This window comes from Cervus elaphus, chromosome 32 (assembly GCF_910594005.1).
Source record: "Cervus elaphus chromosome 32, mCerEla1.1, whole genome shotgun sequence".
NCBI classification, from domain to species: Eukaryota; Metazoa; Chordata; class Mammalia; order Artiodactyla; family Cervidae; genus Cervus; species Cervus elaphus.
The window spans coordinates 21,962,105-21,981,857 of record NC_057846.1 but is presented as its reverse complement, the minus strand read 5'-3'; the positions used below and the strand labels follow the sequence as shown (position 1 = coordinate 21,981,857).

The window sequence follows — 19,753 nt, the reverse complement described above, 5'->3', positions numbered from 1 at the left end:
TGTCCATGGGATTCTCCAGGCAAGAATACTGGAGTGGGTAGCCATTCCCGTCTCCAGGGGATCTTTCTGAACCAGGGACTGAACCCGGGTCTCCTGCGTTGCAGGCAGATTCTTTACCGTCTGGGCCACCAGGGAAGCCCTCCATGGTCTTTCCCCACCAGTACATGTAAGTTCTTTTCACTTTCACCTGAAAAAACAATCTCCCATCCATTGCCAAAGCCATCATTCCAGTTCAAGATCTGATTGTTTCTCACCTGCATTACATGACTGCAATAGCTGCTATGACTCCTTCTCCATAGAGTAATGATCTCTTTTTTAAAAATGGGCAAGGACACACACGTACCCACCCCCCCCCACACACAAGCCCCATCACTGCTCCATTCAACTGAAAACTCTCCAATGGCTCCCAGATGCCTTTAAAAATGTGATGGTGTACAAGGCATCCCTGATCAGACACCCTTTTTACCTCTCTGCCTCCTCTCATGAGTCCCTTCTTTCTCCATCTCTGCACTGCAGCCTCACGGGCTCTTTCAGTTCCCTGAATCCAACACCTCCCTAGCACTTTAGGACAATGCAGTCCGACAGAGCTTTCTGCACTGGCAGAAATGCTCTATATCTGTACACGCGGCTACTGGGCACTTAGCATGCGGCTAGTGAGATTAAATATTTAGTGAGGAGCTACATGTTTAACTTTATTTTATTCCGATTGATTTAAATAGCCACACATTCCTAGCCGCTATTGTGCTGGGCAGGAGGGCTAGGAATCTAACCTGTTCCTCTGCTTTGACACTTCTCTGGATTTTCACAGGGATGGCACACTCTTATCCTCAGGTCATAATTTCAAAAGAAAAAAATAAATAAAAAGATTGGCATTTCAATTCATTTCTATTTAAAGCCACAACACAAAGGAAAACTGTAAAGTTTTGCACTAAATGAAACGGTGTGTTCTTCAAACCTTTGAGAGTAAGCATTATCTACCATGCTTTACATTTGATTAACAGTGCCACTTAACGAAACCACCCTCGCATACAATGGGGCGGTATCAGTAAAGTGATTACTGGTCTCTCACTAAGTCAGAATTTTCATCAGGCGTTTATAGCACAAATCTCTCTAGGTCAACCTTGCCTGCAAACTGTCGGTACTCACATTGGAGCCTGTGAGAAAACAGCACAAATGGACTCTAGCAAAGGCTCTCTGCCTGCCTATTCCGGACACACTCATTTCCCCAGAAAAAAACAGGGACGCTTACTTGGCTGAAAGTCACTATTTAGTCAAAATAATGTCCGAAAGTGTGAAAGTGTGAGTCGCTTGGTCATGTCTGACTCTTTGCGACTCCATGGACTGTAGCCCGCCAGGCTCCTCCGTCGATGGGCAAGAATCCTGGAGTGGGTTGCCATGCCCTCCTGCAGGGGATCTTCCTGACCCAGGGATCAAACCCGGGTCTTCTGCTTTGCAAGCAGATTCTTTGCTATCTGACCCACCAGGGAAGCCCCCCAAATAATGTCTACATTTCTTTAAAATTAAATCTACCTCCACCCCCAGTGAGACTGAAGCTGGTTAAGTGCACATCTCTGCTCAGATTCTCCACTGGAACCACACTCACTACTCCCAAGTTACTGGAATGAAAGAACAGCTCTCAGAACTCAGCTCTGTTACCCGACTCCTGGTCCACTTCCCCATGGGCCTTGATTCCAGTGCTACTCACTGCTGTCTTCTCAGAACTGTGATTTCTTTACTGACATCGGGGTTAATAGGGTAGGAAAAATTATCTGCAGAGGAAAATGATTTTACCCCTTCACAGCATCTTTGCAACACCTGCACTTGTGACAGCTTTGTAAAGAGAATACACAGAATTATTTTCTGTTTGATCATCATCACCAACTTGGTGCTTTACAAATACTATCAAGATGTCCCTGGGAAAGTCAGCCCTTCCAATGATCAACACAGATCACTGTAATGTTTATACTTCCAAGAATAAACTGTACACAAACAACTATGGTACTTCCAAGAGCTTGTGGGATTTTCTTTTGCCTGTTTCTCTCCTTTTGCCTGATTCTCTTTTGCCTGTGTACAATTCCAGCTAAGACAGGCAAGAACAGGTCTGGGAAACTTTCAGGAGTGTGCTGTATGTCATTAGAAGAAAAGCAGTAAGAGAAACAAGGCATCTCCTCCCATTCAGCATCCATGTCTGATTTATTTTTATACAACAGTGCCTAGAGTCCAAATTACTGTGAAATCGGTGGTCAATGATCACTGATAAACATGCCATCCTATCATAAAAGACTACTATTTCTTTTAAGTGTTTGTATAAAATATTTTGGGCTTTCCTAATGGCTCAGTGGCGGTAAAGAATTTGCCTGCCAATGCAGGAGATGTGGGTTCCATGCCTGGATCGAGAAGATCCCCTGGAGAAGGAAACGGCAACCCACTCCAGTATTCTTGCCTGGGAAATCCCATGGAGAGAGGAGCCTGGCGGGCTACAGTCCACGGGGCCACAAAGAGCTGGACACAACTGGAATAGCTGAGCACGCATGCACGCATAAAATATTTTAAAGGCTTTCTCATTTCACTTGACATCAGAGGTTGGCAAGCTTCTTCTAAAAAGGGCCAGAGAGTAAATATTTAAGGCTCTGTGGGCCACGTACAATCTCAGACACATATTCTTCTTTGTTTTTGCTTCTTATAATCCTTTAATGATGTTAAGACCCATTCTCAGCTAGAGGGGTCCACAAAAAGAAGACTGTGGTCTGGGATTTGGCCCTTGGGCCATAGTTGGCCCACCCTGCTTTTCAAGTATACCAAAAAACCATAATTATATAGTATGGTCACACTTTGACGAAAGAAAAACACTTCCAACTGTTTTGCGTGTTTTTCTGTAATTTTTTTAAAAAGTAAACTGAAATTTTTCAGAACAGTTTTAGATTTACAGAAAGCAAACAGTTGGTACAGAGTTTCCATACACCCCACCCTCAGTTTCCCCCACGGTTAGGGTTTTTCAAATCCAGGAACCAATATTGATACACTGTTATTACCTAAGATGCAGGTTCCCTTAGTTTTCACGTGGTGCCCTTTTTCTGTCCCAGGATCCTGTCATGACACCCTACTGATACTCATCCTGCCTTCCTAGGCTGGGACAGCTTCTCAGACACTCCTTGTTTTAATGACCACATCAGTTTTAAGGAATACTAGTCAGACAGTTTGGGAAATGCCCTCTATGGAGAATTGGTGGGTGTTTTTCTCATGATTAGACTGATTTTCTGGGAGAAAGACCACACAGAAAAAGTGGCCATCACATCGTATCAGCGGTACTTCAACATGACTTATCACTATGGACACTGACCTCGATCGCCTGGCTGAAGCTTTGGCATCACACTTCTTCTGCCTTTTTTTTTTTTAATGATTTTAATTCTTACCATATATTACTAGTTTAAAGTTTTTAAACATCAAATCATCAAATAAGCTGGCTGTTTACATACACACAGATTATGATTTGTTATCTATGCAATTCATATCTATGCCTCTTAGAATATCTTATCCAAGATGAAGACAAAAATTAATATGTACCTTATCAGTATTTTCTACTTTCAGTTCACCCTAATTCTTCTTCCTCTGCCTGTTGGGAGACACAAAAAGTGGGTACAGTAGCAAAGGCTAAAAGGTTATGATACAAGGAGAAAACTTGGGTCACATTGAGACTATCAAAACACTGAGGGAAATGCAAATCAAAACCTCAGTAAGGGAATTCCCCGATAGTCCAGTGGTTAAGATTCCATGCTTGCAAGGCAGGGAGCATGGGTTTCATTCCTGGTTGGGGAACTAAGATTCCATATGCCGTGAGGTGTGGCAAAAAAACAAAACAAAACAAAACAATCACAGTAAGATACTAGCTCTACTAGCTCATATCCAACTAGAAATGCTAAAAAAAAAAAAACAAAAAAACAAGCATTGGCGAGGATGTGGAGAAATTGGAACACTCACACACTGCTGGTAGAAATGTAAATGATGCAGCCACTGTGAAAAAAGTTTGGCAGTTTCTCATAAAGTTAAACATACAATTAACATATGACCCGGCAGCTCCACGTCTAGGTATTTTATCCAAGAGAATTAAAGACAGATAGTCATATAAAAATCATACACAAATGTTCATGGCAGCATTTATTCATAGTAGCCAGAAATTAGAAACAATACAAATGCTCAAAGCTGATACATGGGTAAACAAAGTGTGGTATATCCACACAATGGAATATTATTCAGTCACAAAAAGGAATGAAACGCTGGTACAGGCTACAACATGAATGAATCTTGAAAACCTTATGCTAAATATGAGAAGCCAGACACACAGGAAATATATTTCATTACTCCATTTACAATGCCCAGTTAGGCAAAAATATAGAGACAGAAAGTAGATCAGGGGTTTCCAAAGGCATTAGGGATTGAGAAGGGATGGGCAGTGAGATCTTAATGGGTACCAGGTTTCTTTGGGAGGTGATAAAAAACGTTCAGGAATCACATAATGATCACAGTTGCACAACACTATGAACATACTAAAAAAACAACAACAAACCTCTGAACTGTGCACTTTAAAATGGCCAATTTTATGTGATGTTTTTATCTCAGTAAAAAATAAATAGCTGGGGGAAAAAACACTCAAGACACTGAAAACATTCTGAAGCTATATATTTGGGGAATCATTTTTAACCTACAGCTTACATACACAACGTGCTTTAAAAATCCCTTTCCTCTTCTTCATATTTCTGTGGTGATTCTTCCAATTAAAGGAGCTTCAGAAATGGATGAAGAAATCAGCCCAAAATTCGAATAGGCAATCAGTTCAACCAATTTCAGTCCAGTTCATGGGACTAGGGCTGTACAGGACCAGGGCCCGGTCTTTGGGATTTACACTGCATCAGGGCTAGTGCGGTTCAAGTCCCTCCTCGGGTCTGTGAGGCTGGCTACACTCCTCTACGGTGGTTTTCCTAGACGTCCACGCAGAAAAAGTACCCACGTGCCATCCACAGGGCAACATGTCCAAGCCCCAGAGTCAGGCGGAGCACGACCCAGCAGGGCTCACCCACAGAAAAGTGAGATCTTGGCTTGCAGGCCACACATCAGGGCATCTGATTATGTAGCTTACAACTTAAGTGATTTGCTGCTAAAAATCAATCAACTGCCTATTCATAAATAATAGTCTTTCTTGGAAAAGGCAATTCTTGTCCTGAGAGTTCTAACAAAATTAAACTGCAATCTATGGACCAGTAAAAGTCAGGGGAGAAATCTCAGTCGTGGACTCAGCACCCACAGTTCACTCCAGCAAGCATCACAGCCAACTGTTGAAAACAAGAAGTATTTCTGCTGGGAACTTTTGGAGGACAGCACAGTTATGTTTAAATTAGGGCTTCCCAGAGAGATTAAAAAGGAAAAAAAAAACCTTCTAAGAACCTCTCCACACTTCAAATACCATAATCACTCAAATCACAGTAAGCATTTTGGCATTCAGGGTTGGACAGGGCCTGGAGAGGGACAATCCCCAGCCATCTATGACAAGGGCGACTGTGATCAAGACAGTTGGGGTTGATTTTGTGTTCTTTGCTCTCATAAGTAATTCACATATTTATGCTGTTAGTCAAAATGCAGCGGCTTAATGCTCTCATTATTTTTAATCTAACTGGAAAATCAATTGTCTCTGGTTGTTGGTGGTTATGGGTATAGTTTTTGAAACCCCCAACAATAAGAAATTGGAAACGAGAGTTGCTCCACTTGTATTCTTTCATTAACTTGACAAACTTTCCTCATTGGGCTTCCCAGGTGGCTCAGTGGTGAAGAATCTGCCTGGCAACGCAGGCGATGCTGGTTCGAGCCTTGGGTTGGGAAGATCCCCTGGAGGAGGGCATGGCAACCCACTCCAGTATTCTTGCTTGGGAAATTCCCATGGACAGAGGGGCCTGGCAGACTACAGTCCATGGGGTCGCAAAAGAGTCTGACACGACTTAGCGACTAAACAACAGAACCAATGTTCGTTTAACACCTACCAGATACAGAGGACACAGGCAGCAATATTGAAGAATTCACATTCCAGCAGTAAGTTAGCAAAATTACTTGCTTTGACTTTGAAAGAAAGATAACATTGAGTTTCCACAGAGCCTAACCAGGTGCCACAAGCTGGGTGTGGAGAGCCAAAGTTAACTTAGACACCGGTGATATCCAGCTGACATCCTCTTCCTGTCCCCTCTCCCCAATCCCCAGGATTTTTTCCCACCAGTCAGAAAGTACAAGTTGCTCAACGTCTGATGCAAGCCATAAACCAGAGATCACGGCCCATCTGCCTGTTTTAATGTAAAGTAACTTTGCCTGTGTGTGTGTGCTAAGTCGCTTCACTGGTGTCCGACTCTTTGCGACCCCATGGACCGTAGCCCACCAGGCTCCTCTGTCTGGGATTCTCCAGGCAAGAATACTGGAGTGGGTTGCCATGCCCTCCTCCAGGGGATCTTCCCGACCCAGGGATCGAACCTGAGTTCTTAGTCTCTCCTGCATTGGCAGGCGGGCTCTTTAGTAAGTCGCTTTATGTGGTGATATATCTTTTAAATTCAATGAGACAAAGCTATTGTAACATCCAATTTGAGGACAGAAAATGAAGAGAATTCCACTGGAAGTTTGTAAAACTGCTCATCCTGGCCCTGATGCCTGTCTGCCTTAGCCACCTACTCCTCCAAGAGGCAAATAAACCCAACACTCCAACTTTTTCTCCTTCATTGAATAGGAGAAAACATGGACTTTTTTTTTTTTAAAGCACTGGGCCATTTGGCCATGATCTATGGCCCACCATAAACACCATTTGGTGTGGTCAAAGGGGGCCTATGTTGAGCGAAATAAGAGGTGAGTGAGGGAGCAGAGTTGCAAAAGAACAGTTGGTCCACTTGGGGTGGGAAGGGTTGCCAAGGACTCCTGGACACGGAGGAGAAGTTTTCCCCGGGACTCGGGGAGGGGGAGAGGAAGGGCAAAGTCAAGGCTGTTACAGTAAAACTGTAATCTACTCACATTCATATGGAGCCCTTAACTCTTCCCCAAACTGAACTTCTAATGTGCTCAAGAGAACACTGAACTGCCAAGTTCTAGCTGGACCAGCACTGTGGTTCAGTGGGGTCAGCTTGAGGGGTCCCAGCCCACAACCCCAAGGCATTCACCCTGTGTGGCGAGCTCAGGCATCAGAGAATCCTAGATAGTTGACAGGATCGTCTGAAGACCAAGAAGGATGGGTCACGTGAAAACAACCTAAGTGTCCATCAACAGACGAATAGATAAAGAAGACGTGGTATATATATATATATATATATACATATACATACACACAATGAACTACTACTCAGCCATAAAAAAAAAACACACACAAAATTTTGCCATTTGCAACAACGTGGACGAACCTGGAGGGTATTACACTAAGTGAGATAGAGAAAGATAAATACTATATGATATCACTTATACATGGGATCTAAAAAAATACAACTAGTGACTACAACATAAAAGAAGCAGACTCAGAAACAAACTAGTGGTTAGCAGTGTAGGGGGTGGCAACACAGCTGAGGGAGTGAAAGGTATAAACTACTGAGTGTAAGACAGGCTGACAGATGTATTATAGAACACGGGGAATATAGGCAGTACTGTGTATTAACTATACATGGAAGCAACATTTAAAAACTGTATAGAATGGAAAAAAATTATATTAAAAAAAAAAAAAGAAAAGAAAAAAGACTGGTCAATCAGCCTAAAAAAATCAACCCTAAGCAAAGAGGCTGTCCTCCACGCAAAGACCCCTGAGCATGCCCAGATGTCCAGTGAGTCTAGAGGGATGACAGAGGACACAGACTTTATAGTCGGATTCTCTGGCTTCCAATCCCCACTCCACGTGTAACAGCAATGGTCCCTGTGATTTCATTTCCCCAACTGTAACGAAGATAATAACAACACCCACCTTTCAGGACTACTGGCAGGATAAAATGAGATCACAGTTAAAGAGCTTAGTGCAGAGGCTATCACACGCTAAACACTGAGAAAATGAATGTTAAAACATCTGTTCTTTTCAGGGCTGCCCTGAAGGACCAGTGGGCTCCTGAAATGGAATGACAACACTACAACTACTCCTCTTTGGCTGGGCCCTCGTCGTGGGCACCCAAGATACCCCTATGGGGCAGGTGGTATGATCTTCATTTTAGAGGTGAAAATTCAGCTTCAGAGGGGTTCAGACACTCATCTGAGCTTTTTTTCAGCTAATAAAGGCGGAGGAATGAGAGCTCCGATCATGTCACAGCAGAGTCTGCATTGTGTCATCAACCTCCAAAAAGCTGAAAAGCATCTTAAAATAATACTTCAGTATGTTAAAATCACCATTGATTTAATAAAATTATGTTGCTGTGAAATCCCCCATTCTTCCTCCAAGACATCTGCATAATTACCTATGCAATCAGAAATACCTTGCAGATTCTGACAGACCATTAAAAATACAAAATTATTTTTCTGAACATAAATATGGGTAAATAATCATAATGGCTTTAAAGTTAAAAAGTACTGCAGACCCACAGTTTATCAAGTTACTTTTCTTTCAGGATTTCTCATTTGATCCTGTAAAAAGAAGGGGCACACTCCAATTGACCTGTATGACAACTCTTTGTCCACGTTTGGTAAGTATGTAACAAAACTGCCCACAGCTTCCTTCAAATAACCTCTCCGATCATTTTCTACACTAGTAAGCAAGACTGTATAGACACTTCACTGCCCTAAAAGAAAACACAACCAAATTTAAACTAAGTATATCAGCTCTGACTCTGACCTTGCAGAATATCTTTAAAACTCTTATTATTGAAATCCAGAAATATTTATAACCAGTCAGATCTATAAATACTTAAAGACACAACAGCTTCCAGGAAAACTGGAATAATAACAAATCACCTTAATCAAAACTGTTTGTCCCCATCAAATGAAGTGGTTACACATTTCCTGAAAACAGAGTTCATGATAATTGTTAATCCATTAACAATTTAAAATAAAAGACATGCTTAACTTGTTTAAGAAGTGGTGATAAAGATAAGCCAAGCCATATAATTTTACTTCACTTTCTATTTGCTTTACCCAGGCATTACATAGTCTTGTAGTCCTTATTGGTAAACACAAGAGAGATGATATTAACAAATCATGTAAACTGAAGCAGAGGAGATCTCAAATGCCTAAATATTTCAAGAATGCATTGAAGTTTCAATAACCTGAAACTCCAAGTATCAGAAAGCAGAAAGAATGACCCTACGACTGTTTAAGTCAAGTATTTATACAGGTGCCTTAAAAGCCACTGTTGGGTGCATACCATCATCACTGACATTTACTATCTGTTAAGTAGTTTCAAAGTGCAATAACTGGCTTGGAGCGTGAAGTTTATGACAACAACTAACACGCCTGGAGAGACTGTGAAGGTGTGATGCTTGTCATAACTTTCATCAGGCCAGCAGCAGGCAGCCAGGCTGGAGCAAGACGCGACCTCAGCACAGATGTCTTCTCATTTCAAGAGAGAAACCTAAACTGATACCTTCATGGATAATTTAACAAGGACTGCTCCATAAATTTATAATGCCACTTGTGACTTTCTTATAATTGCTCTTTAATAGCATTCAAAAACAATATTCTTAGGATAAAAGTAACTGAGAACATAAAGTATGCATAACACACAAAAGTGGAAAAGAAATTTCAGAAATGACAACCATCCAAGATTTGGAATTTTCCCTAATGGTATATTATTTAAATTTATAAGTAGGAGTATTTCCTCAATAGACAGTTTACAAATTTACTATTAGAAATCTTTCCTATTATTCTTCTAAAAATCTAACTATGAGACATTTTCTTTTTCAGGGTGAAAAGGAAGATGGAAGAGAGGAACAATGTTTGTGAACATTCAGCTAAACTTCAGCTCCTAAACTTCTTAGAATGTCATGTTTTTCTTCTTCGCTTCTGAGCAGGAATAAAAAGTGTGTTAAAAACTTACAGGAACACATGCTAAGCTCAAGTCCGCTAGTTCCTCAATAACCAAGGTTCAGTTCCACGGTTCATGTCACCACTTCTTATTTCAAAACAGAATCTGCCTTTTCAAGATCTGGGAGGCAGTTCAAGTATTCAGGTGAAGATAAACACCAGGCAGCAACCCCCCAAACAAGCGTCTCCAGAATCTGAGAGGCAAGTCAATTGCACCCACCACCCGGGCCCAGCGCCCCGACCCCCTCCACGCCCGGGGCCTCCGGCCTGCCCGCGGGCGCGCCCCGGGTCAAGAAAGTGCACTCGAGGCTGGAAGCCAAAGACGGCCCTCAGAGATGCCACAGGTGGCCTGGCCAGTGTGTGTCCCCCCACCTGGCGCTCGGGCCTTCTTCCTCCGGGAGGCCCCGGGCCCCGCCCTGCCCTGCCACCAAGGCCGAATGTGCCCTCCAGCCTCCATCTGGTCAACTGCGAGAGGAGGCGGGCTCCGAGCAGGGCTCAGGTGGCCCTTCTGGGTCCGTTAACTGGACACAGCGCCCGCCCAGGGCGTCGATCCCACCCTCGCCTCCGCGCCCCGAGCGTCTCAAGGTCCCGGGGCGCTCGGGAAGGTGGTGGCCAAGGGGGGCCTGGTTGCGGCGGCTCTCCGCGGCCCCCCCGGGCCAGGGCGCCTGGCCGGGCTGACGCAGCCCCGGCTCGGGCGGACGGTCCCCGCGCCTCCTCCCCGGGACCCCTCCCGGCAGCACCCCCCGGGGGCCGGCGACGCCCCGCGCGCCCCACGCCCCCAACGCCGCGGGCGCCGCCGCTCGGCCGGGTCTCCCGGACAACAGCCGCCGCCGCGCTCCCGAGGCGGGTCCCCGCGCCCGCCCCGCAGCCCGGCCGCCCACCTGTCCCGGGGGTCGATCCAGCTGGTCCTCCGGGTGTTGTGATCGATGTAGAAAACCTTGCCGTCGTAGTCTCTGGCCTCCTCCCAGCCCCGGGGTAGCGGCAGCTGCCCGCTCCCGGCCCTCCTAGGCATGGTCGGCGGCCTCGCCGGCGGGCGGCGCCTCCATAGGGGACCCGGGCGCGGGACGCGGCGGGAACGCGACTGCCCGGGCCCGGCCGCCGCACCCCCGATCCCGGCGCCGGCGAGGGGGTGGGGGCCCGCGGGGCTGCGGGGCTGCGGCGGGGGCCACGCGCGGGGACTGGAGGCGTCTCAGGAAACCCTGCTCTCGGCCCCGCCGGGGATCAGTCCACCATGTCTGCGTCGGAGCGGGCGAGCGAACCCTCCTCCGCCTCCTCCTCCTCCTCGCGATCGCCGCCGCAGCCTCCGCCTCTTCCTCCTCCTCCTCCCCGTCCCCCTGCAGCCGCCGAGGGTCGCGGCGCCCAGGCTGCCCGAGCCGCCGCCGTCTGGGCTCAGATCCGGGAAGCTCGGCGGAGCGGCGGCCGAGGCGGCGACGGGGCTCCTCATTTGCGTGCTATTAGCATGGACCCGCCCATCACCACGCCCCGGGCCCGCCCCCGCCACGCCCCACCACGCCCCCGATCCTGGCCCGCCCATCGCCCCGCCCCTCGCCCGGCTCATCTGCATGCACATTCCTCGCCGCCACATTCCAGGGCTTAACCCTGCCGCTCCCGCGGCTCCGAGCGCGGGCCTGGGCGCCGGCCCGAGCTGGGCTGCGGCGGCGGCGGGGGAGGGGGGCCGCGGGCCAGGTGGGAGGGAGGCGGACGGAGGAATGCACGGCTCGCTGCTTCCACTGGACCCCCAAAGTCTCCTTACGGCCGAACGGTTGGGTTTTTTTTTTGTTGTTGTTGTTTTAAGAGTTTCGGAACGGGAAACTAAAGAGAGCGCTCCGCAGCCCTCTCCTTCCACCTCTTTCCGACTTCCAGGGAAACCACAAGACTTTCCCCGAGAGGAAAGGAGTGTGGGGAGGCTCCCTTCGGAAGCAAAAGGTCCCAGCGAACAGCGAGGGCACAAAAGGTTCCCTCTGTGCGGCGCTCCGCACCCCGTCTCGGACCCCGGGGCGGTTCCCGGGGCGAGGGGTGGGGGAGAAAGTATGAAAAGCCCCGCCGGCGCCGGGAAGCGCGTCCGGGGGCCTCTGCAAGGGCGCCCGGCCCTCCGGGACCTCCGAGCCCCGAGGGGCCCCGCGGGCCTCGCGGCGGACAGCGCAGGCGAGTCCCGAGGTCCGAGAGCGCCGCGTCCCGCCCTGTCTCCGAGGGGGGGAGGGGGGCCCGCTGGGAGGACTCGGGCCAGACCCGGAGTAGCGGCTGACCACCCCACCCTGGTCGTCGTCCACGTCCGCTCGGCCCGCGGAGCCCCGCGCTGGACGTGCCCGCCCGGGGCATCCAGCCCCTTCCGTCCGCCCCCGCCCCGGGAAGTCCCCCGCCCAGCGCCCAGCCGCCGCCCGGGGAGGTGTGGGCGAGCGCGCTGGAAGGAAACCGCGGCGGCCCGGCCCCTGGACGTGTCCGGGAAGGAACGCGGACTTTCTCTCATTCCACAAGTATTTATTCAGCAGCTACTACGTCGTGGTCGGCCCGAACAGGGCCACGGGCAGCAGGCTTGGCAGGGCCCGGACCCACAGCACTTGCCTGCGCTCCCCCAGCCTTTCCGTCTCGGAGGGAGCCTCCCAGTCCCCCAGCTCCTCTCCAGCCAGGTCTGCACCACCGTCCCCACCATTCAGAGTCTTCCGGGTTACTGAGCAGCTGCTTTTATAGTGGGCGAAAAAATCGAGGAAGACCCCGGGGATCAGTCCTTCACCTCTAGGTGTGAATTCGCTTAATGTTGCCTCGTAGTAAAGACTTTTCTCCACCTTGCGCGGGACACAGCGCACCACAAGGGCTTTCAGGGGGGTCTGCAGCCACGTCCGCCTTCCCTCCTGGATTCGCCTAAGGAAATCCAGTGAACTGAGGTTCCCCAGGGCGCGGAGCTGCCGCCGTTAGTGTAGCAGCCGCCCTGGAGGTGGGGACGGCCTTTGGTCCTCCAGGCCTCCGGGGCGTCTGTGGTCCATCTCCGAGGAGAATGTTGGTCCCGCCGAGTAAGGATGGAGGCTCAGGGGCTTGGAACAGCTTCGGGGTGAGGACTGGACCTGTCTTCTCGGGCGAGGGCCTTAGAGGGGTTGTATCCGTTCCTGGAGCATCTGAGTAGAAACTTTAACCACAAGACACTCAGAGAGCTCAGAGGGTTGCACTCAGGAGCTACCCGAGGGCGCAGGAGGCAGGGAAGGTAGCCAGCCAAGATGAATTCGCTTTCTTTATCTTTCTAGGTCTTCCTCGTGTGCACCCAGGAAGCCAGGCTTCACCGGTGACTAAGGGAAGCCCCCTTCCCCTTGCTCCGTTGTTCAGCCTCACTCCATTCATCAAGAAGTGATGCCACAGGGCAAGCCTCGCCCTGTTCCAGGTGAGATGGGCCATCCTAGTGTAAGCTTAAGGTTGTACTTCTGAATGCTGGGGAAAAGATAAGAGTAAAACCTATCTCTCACACTACTGAGTGAAGGAGAAGCTTTGTTTTGGAGTGCTCTAAATTGGCCCATTACCATGGTCAAAATTTGTGTCATGGTATACTATTAATAATAACATCGTCTGGCAACCCAGCCAAGCCATTCTTTAAACCTTGCTTCCGATATGCTTCCCTCCCCTAAACAGTTAGAAAACATGTTTTATATTAAAATGTCTGCATCCTGCTACTAAAGGAAAAAGTGACATGCTTTGCCATGGCCACAATTTAGTTTGTTTCACGGGGATAAACTACTGCATGATACTTCTCAGTTAATTTCAAATTTGATAAACTTTCAGATAAGTCAGTATCCTAACCCAACTCCTAAAACCGATGAGGAATCCAAAATAGCACACAGCTGTCAAGGGTTGTTTAGTGTCCCATAAATCTAAGACTTCAGTGAAAGTGAAAGTCGCTCAGTTTAGTCCCACTCTTTGCCACCCCAGTGGACTGACTATACAGTCCATGGAATTCTCTAGGCCAGAATACTGGAGTGGATAGTTGTTCCCTTCTCCAGGGAATCTTCCCAACCCAGGGATTGAACCCAGGTCTCCCACACAAAAGCAGTTCAGATAATAGAAAGGAAAGTCCCTCCTCTGCAGGGTTTTTGTCTTGATTGAGTTTTCATTCTGCTGTTCTGAGTTCACTCAGTTTACGTGGTACCACCCCTTCAGAGAATCCCTAGGGGTTAAGACGATGACATTTCATTTTGTTTATATTCACATCTATAAAAATAAAATCAACATGAAGATTATCCACTATTTTAGAGATGCTACATTTAGATTTCATTTGGCTCCAGCTCAGAAGGATGATGTTGTCTCTTGCCCCGGATCCCAGATTATTCCAGTTTTCTGGCCTTCAATTCCCTTGTCTCCCAGCTTTCCATGTTTTCCAATACTGATGGTCGGTGGGGATGAGCTGCCATTAAACAAAGCTCCCATGTCAAATCCTGGGTGGCCGGAAATTGAGTGGTATCAAAAATGAGAGTGGAGAGTGAAAATTATTTCAACAGAGAATTAGTTATATCTGTCCAAATTGAAATATATGTTTTTAATCCAGTATATATACATATTTAGCAATCCTAGTTCTACGATATGTAAAATTATTTAGTTTTGGCTGCACTGGGTCTTCCTTGCTGCACCAGGACTTTCTCCAGTTGCAGAGAGTGGGGGCTACTCTCTGCTGCTCTTCTCATTGTGGCGGCTTCTCTTGGTGCAGCGCAGGCAGGCCTCGGTAGTGATGGCACACAGGCTTAGTTGCCCCGAGGCACGTGGACTCCTCCCAGACCAGGGAGAGAACCTCTGTTCCTTATATTGGCAGGTGAATCTTCAACCACAGGACCACCAGTGAAGTCCCTCAGGGCTACTACTTTACCTATGGATTTTAAAGTTCCTCTAGATATGCAAGAATGTTCATTGTAGCATGCTTGATAATAATAAAGCTGAAAAAATCACCAGTGTCCATCATTAAAGGACTAAGCAAATGAAATATTCATACTCAGCGGGCATTTAGAAAGCCTTGCGCAAAAATGTGTTTGCTGATAAGGAAGGATGCCCAGGATTCTTTTTAATCCAGTACATATATGTATACTGGAAAAAAGGTGCAAAAGACACTTGCTTGTAAGGAATTCATTTACATTCTTTCTTACATAAGGTTCCATTCTCCGTTCACCATCTTTAGTTTGCATTTTTCCCCATTCCAACTTTATAATCCATGAAAAACAGCTTTTATTTTTTTTCTTGCTAACTTCATTGGAGATGGAGCCAGTCATAAAATTTAAAGAACACAGTCTTGTGTATGCTTCTTTAGTGTCAAGGGAGAGCGTTCAGACAGTAAATGAAGAGAGTGGGGGCTGTCTCAAAGGAAGGTCTCATCAAGGCAGTGTACGTGACAAAAATGATCGGTAGGGCAAATGGATGGGGTTGAGCTGCGAGGACCTGATTCCAAAATGGACCAGCCTGGCAGGGCCAGTGGGCTTACAGAAGGACATGGGTGCTGAAACTCCAGGCTGAATCTGGCGTTCGAGAACCCAAGACTGGCTGGAGCCGTCTAGTTAGGAGGCTGGTGTGATAGTATAGGTATGAGAGAGATAAAAGCCTGGATTAGAAATAAAGTGAGGAGGGCATGGAAAGGAATGATCCGGCAAGAATTTGCTCCTGATTAGATTAAGTGGTGACTAGACCAGAAGGAGGAACCTGGTCCGATTCCAAGATTTTAGGCCATCAGGAGAGACTCAAAGAGCTGAAATAAATGAGGAAGTCCAAAAGGGGATCTGATACGGGCTTTGATTTTTAGAAATTAGAGATACCCCAGCAGAAAGTTAAAGGTCAAGACTCAAAAGGTCAGGACTGTGAGTATATCATTGAATGTCACCCATCCGAAAATTCTGTAAAGGGCTAAGGATTTGGGACTGAATCTTGGGAAGGAAATATCTAAGTCTAATAGAATTAAATAACCCATCTGTAATCCTGTGTTTGGCCTAGAACTCTTCAGTAGTTTGATATGATTTAGTTTATTTCTTTGTAAAATGTGGTCTCCATTTTCAAGGATATGTGTAAGAATTCATTACTAGCGTGTAATACATCTCTGAATGAATTATTGTTATAACCTTTATCGTTAAGCTATTGAGTCAACTCACGTGTAGGACAAGAGGAACTGGTTTTTAATATTTTAATATCCCATGTCTCTCCAGGAAGTCAGGGATTATATAAACCGGAACTTCTAAATAACGAACTTTTTTTCCCCTAGATTGAACAGTGACTTTTTTGTTTTTGCTTTTCTGCATCTGAAGTGTTAAAACAACATCTCTATCTCTATTAGTTACTATGAATAGGTAACCCTAATCCACAGTTCCTAAACGACATTGTCTAGACAGTCCTTAAAAAGACAGGCATATGAGGGACTTCCCAGGTGATCCAGCGCAAGAGGTGTGGGTTCAGTCGCAGGAGGTGTGGGTTCAGTCGCTGGTCAGGAAGCCAAGTAGTGCAGCCAAAAAAAAAAAAAATTTAAAAAAGAAAAAAAAAAAAAAGAGAGGCATATGACCTTTTAAGAATTCCCAGTGCCAGACCAAACCAGAAAGCTCCGTTACCACGCCGCTTCCCTTCCACTTAATTACGATCACAACACCTTAGGCAGCAACCATCATTCCAGTTCAGCAGTAAGCAGCCTCAGACAGGTTAGATTTTACCTGTTTCACTGCATGTGGAGAGCCACACTGAGCAAACCCCGTGATTGCTAAAAGGATAGGCAACATGTAATAGCTGTCTTATTAGTGCAGAGGAACAAAAGTTCAAATGCCATGTTTGTATGTGTGAGGCGCTCAGAAGGGACCTCTTATATGCTCTGTGGGGTAGACTGTTAGAATAAATATCCGTTTATATTCTTCCTTACATAATAAAATAATGTAAGTTTCCATTTTCCTTTTACCATCTTTAATTTGCATTTCCCCCCCATTCCAACTCTATAATCCATGAAAAACAGCTTTAAAAGATGGAATCTGGAAAAAAAAAAAAGATGAAATCTGGGACCCCCGCTTTCAATGCAGGGGGCTTAGGTTCGATCCTGGTTGGGGAACTGAGATCACAAGTTGTGTACAGCAGGGCCAATAAGTAAATAAAGAAATAAAAAATAAACGATGGGATTATAGTCCCTCATCCCTATCTTTTAAAACAATTTTACATCTCCTTTCCTATCCCTCAGATTTTCCACTAAAATCTTTCTTTCCTACTTATTATTGATCAGTCTCTCTTTCTCCTCTTCATCTTCTTTCTTCCTCTTAGTTCTTGATTTCCTGATGTTGACTCAATGCTGTAAATTTGGCTTTGAGAAATTAACTACAATATGATCTCCCAAATGCATTTGATTTGTGGATTTTCAAATTGAATAAAGAGGAAAAATGGTCTGTGTAATAAAGCATGTTCAAAGAAATAGGTTTTGCCAATAAACATGTGGAAAGGTGCTCAACATCATTAAGAACCAGTGAAATGAAAACTAAAACCACAATGAGAAATACTCATGCAGCTGCTGGTGCTGGTGGTTTAGTTGCTAAGTCGTGTCCGACTCTTGCGACCCCATGGAATGCAGCCCACCGGGCTCCTCTGTCCATGCGGCCACTACCTTGGCAAAAAACTTAAATGTAATAATGTCAGGTGTTGGTAAGTATGTGGAGCAACAGGAATTGTCATCAGTGATGGGTGGGAATGCAGACTGGTACAGACACATTTTGGCCATATCTAAGAAAATGGAGGATATCCACATCCTATGACCTACTGATTCCATTCCCAGGTGTATCCCTAGAGAAATTCACACATACATGTGTTAGATCCATGTACCAGAATGTTTAGGGCTTATTATTTACAATAGCTCAAAAGTGAAGCATGCAAATGTCTGATAGACTGTAGTGGATAAATATATCATGTGGTTTGTTTAAACAACACAATAGAGTGATGATAAAAGGATCAACTATAGCTACACAAAAAAGAATTGCTGCTGAAGCTAAGGCTTCTGTATTTTGGTCACCTGTTGTGAATAGCTGACTATTGGGAAAGTCCCTGATGCTGGGAAAGATTGAGGGCAGAAGGAAAAGAGGGCATCAGAGGATGAGATGGCTGGACGGCATCAGTGATGCAGTGGACTTGAACTTGGGCAAACTCCAGGAGATGGCGAGGGACAGGGAGGCCTGGCATGCTCCCGTCCATGGGGTTGCAAACAGATGGACCTGACTGGGTGACTGAAAAACCACAACAAAAGAAGCAAGAAACAAAAGAATTTGTTCAGAAAGATTTCATTCATATAAAGACCTCCAGGGAAGTTCCTGTTTTTATGTCTTTAAATATGTGGAATATTGTTATTACTGTTGTAATAGTGTTATGTTAATATTTAAACAATAAGAAATTGGAGCCATTTACTTCTTGAGACATGCCCAAGACAGTTGGATTCTTTTTATTTTGAAAAACGTGAAAACTATAGAAAAATTGAGAGCATAATAAAATGAATACCTATGTAACTGTCTTCTAGATTCACCAGGAGATAATAACATGCTGCCACATTACTTTTATGTCTCTGTCTATGGATAAAGATTATTTTCTATTCAAACATGAATAAAAGTAAAAATAAGGACATTCTCTGCTACAGCCATAGCATCATTATCAACCCCCCCCCCCAGTTAAAATCGATATAATAAGGATTAGTTAACATACAGTCCATACCCAAATCTCCCTGATCACCCTAAAATGTCCTGTATAGCTATTTGGGTGTTGTTTTTTTTTTTAAAGAAAAAAACAGGATGCAGTCAAGGACGTCGTGTAGCACTGAATTGTCCTGTCTCTTTCATTTCCTTTAATCTTGAACATCCTTCTGCTTTTTCTTTTTTTTTAGAGTTTTTTTTTTTTTTTGATGTGGACCATTTTTAAAGACTTTATTGAATTTGTTACAACATGGTCTCTGTTGTTTATGTTCTGGGTTTTTGGCCCCAAGGCACATGGGATCTTAGCTCAGGGATCAGGGGAGTGGTTAAGACTAACCACTGGACCGCCAGGTTATTTATTCTTTTTTATTCTTTAAAAATTCTTCCATGACAGTGACAAAGAGTTTTTATCCTTTAAAAATTCTTCCATGACAGTGACAAAGAGTCAAGGCTAGCAGTTTTGCAGAATATCCCCCAGTCTGGTTTTTGATGACTTCTTCAAGATGAAAAGTTTTGTCAAGAAAACGCCACGGTTAGGTTCATACTTCCCACCTCATCACATCAGGAGACCTCTGACGTCCCCGTGCACGACCCAGTCACCCAGGGTGGTGTCTGACAGGTGTGGACATGATACCTGTGTAAAGGCCTCTTCTCGGTAACTCGTAACCATCTGTGAGGTGATACTTGGAGACTACATGCATATCCTTTTCCCAAACAAACCACTCACCCGCTAGATTTGGCATTTATCCAAGATCCACGCGTCAGTCAGTTCAGTTCAGTCGCTCAGTCATGTCCGACTCTTTGGAACCACATGGACTGCGGCACGCCAGGCCTCCCTGTCCATCACCAACTCCAGGAGTCCACCCAAACTCATGTCCTTTGAGTCAGTGATGCCATCCAACCATCTCATCCTCTGTCATCCCCTTCTCTTCCTGCCTTCAATCTTTCCCAGCATCAGGGTCTCTTCCAGTGGGTCAGTTCTTTGCGTGAGGTGGCCAAAGTACTGGAGTTTCAGCTTCAGTCTTTCCAATGAACACCCAGGACTGATCTCCTTTAGGATGGACTGGTTGGATCTCTTTGCAGTCCAAGGGACT

At 46.0% G+C, this 19,753-nt stretch overlaps 2 protein-coding genes across 5 annotated transcripts in view; one reads left to right on the top strand and one right to left on the bottom strand.

Moving 5' to 3' along the window:
• Positions 1-11,439, bottom strand: part of WWC2 (WW and C2 domain containing 2) — a 145,937-nt gene extending 134,498 nt beyond the window's left edge. The window contains exon 1 of the mRNA XM_043893266.1: positions 10,890-11,439. Within this exon, the coding sequence (XP_043749201.1) occupies positions 10,890-11,020 (131 nt within the window). The 5' untranslated portion in view covers positions 11,021-11,439. The remainder of the gene's footprint in view (positions 1-10,889) is intronic.
• A 147-nt stretch (positions 11,440-11,586) lies between these two features.
• Positions 11,587-19,753, top strand: part of DCTD (dCMP deaminase) — a 117,241-nt gene continuing 109,074 nt past the window's right edge. Inside the window, exons 1-4 of one of the 4 annotated variants that reach the window (XR_006339261.1) lie at positions 11,587-11,770; positions 11,841-12,635; positions 13,245-13,378; positions 14,795-14,927. The gene's annotated coding sequence lies outside the window, so the exon portion shown is untranslated. Of the gene's footprint in view, positions 11,771-11,840; positions 12,746-13,244; positions 13,380-14,794; positions 14,928-19,753 lie in introns of those variants that run through there. The other 3 variants (XR_006339262.1, XR_006339260.1, XM_043893647.1) reach the window with 3 other exon arrangements.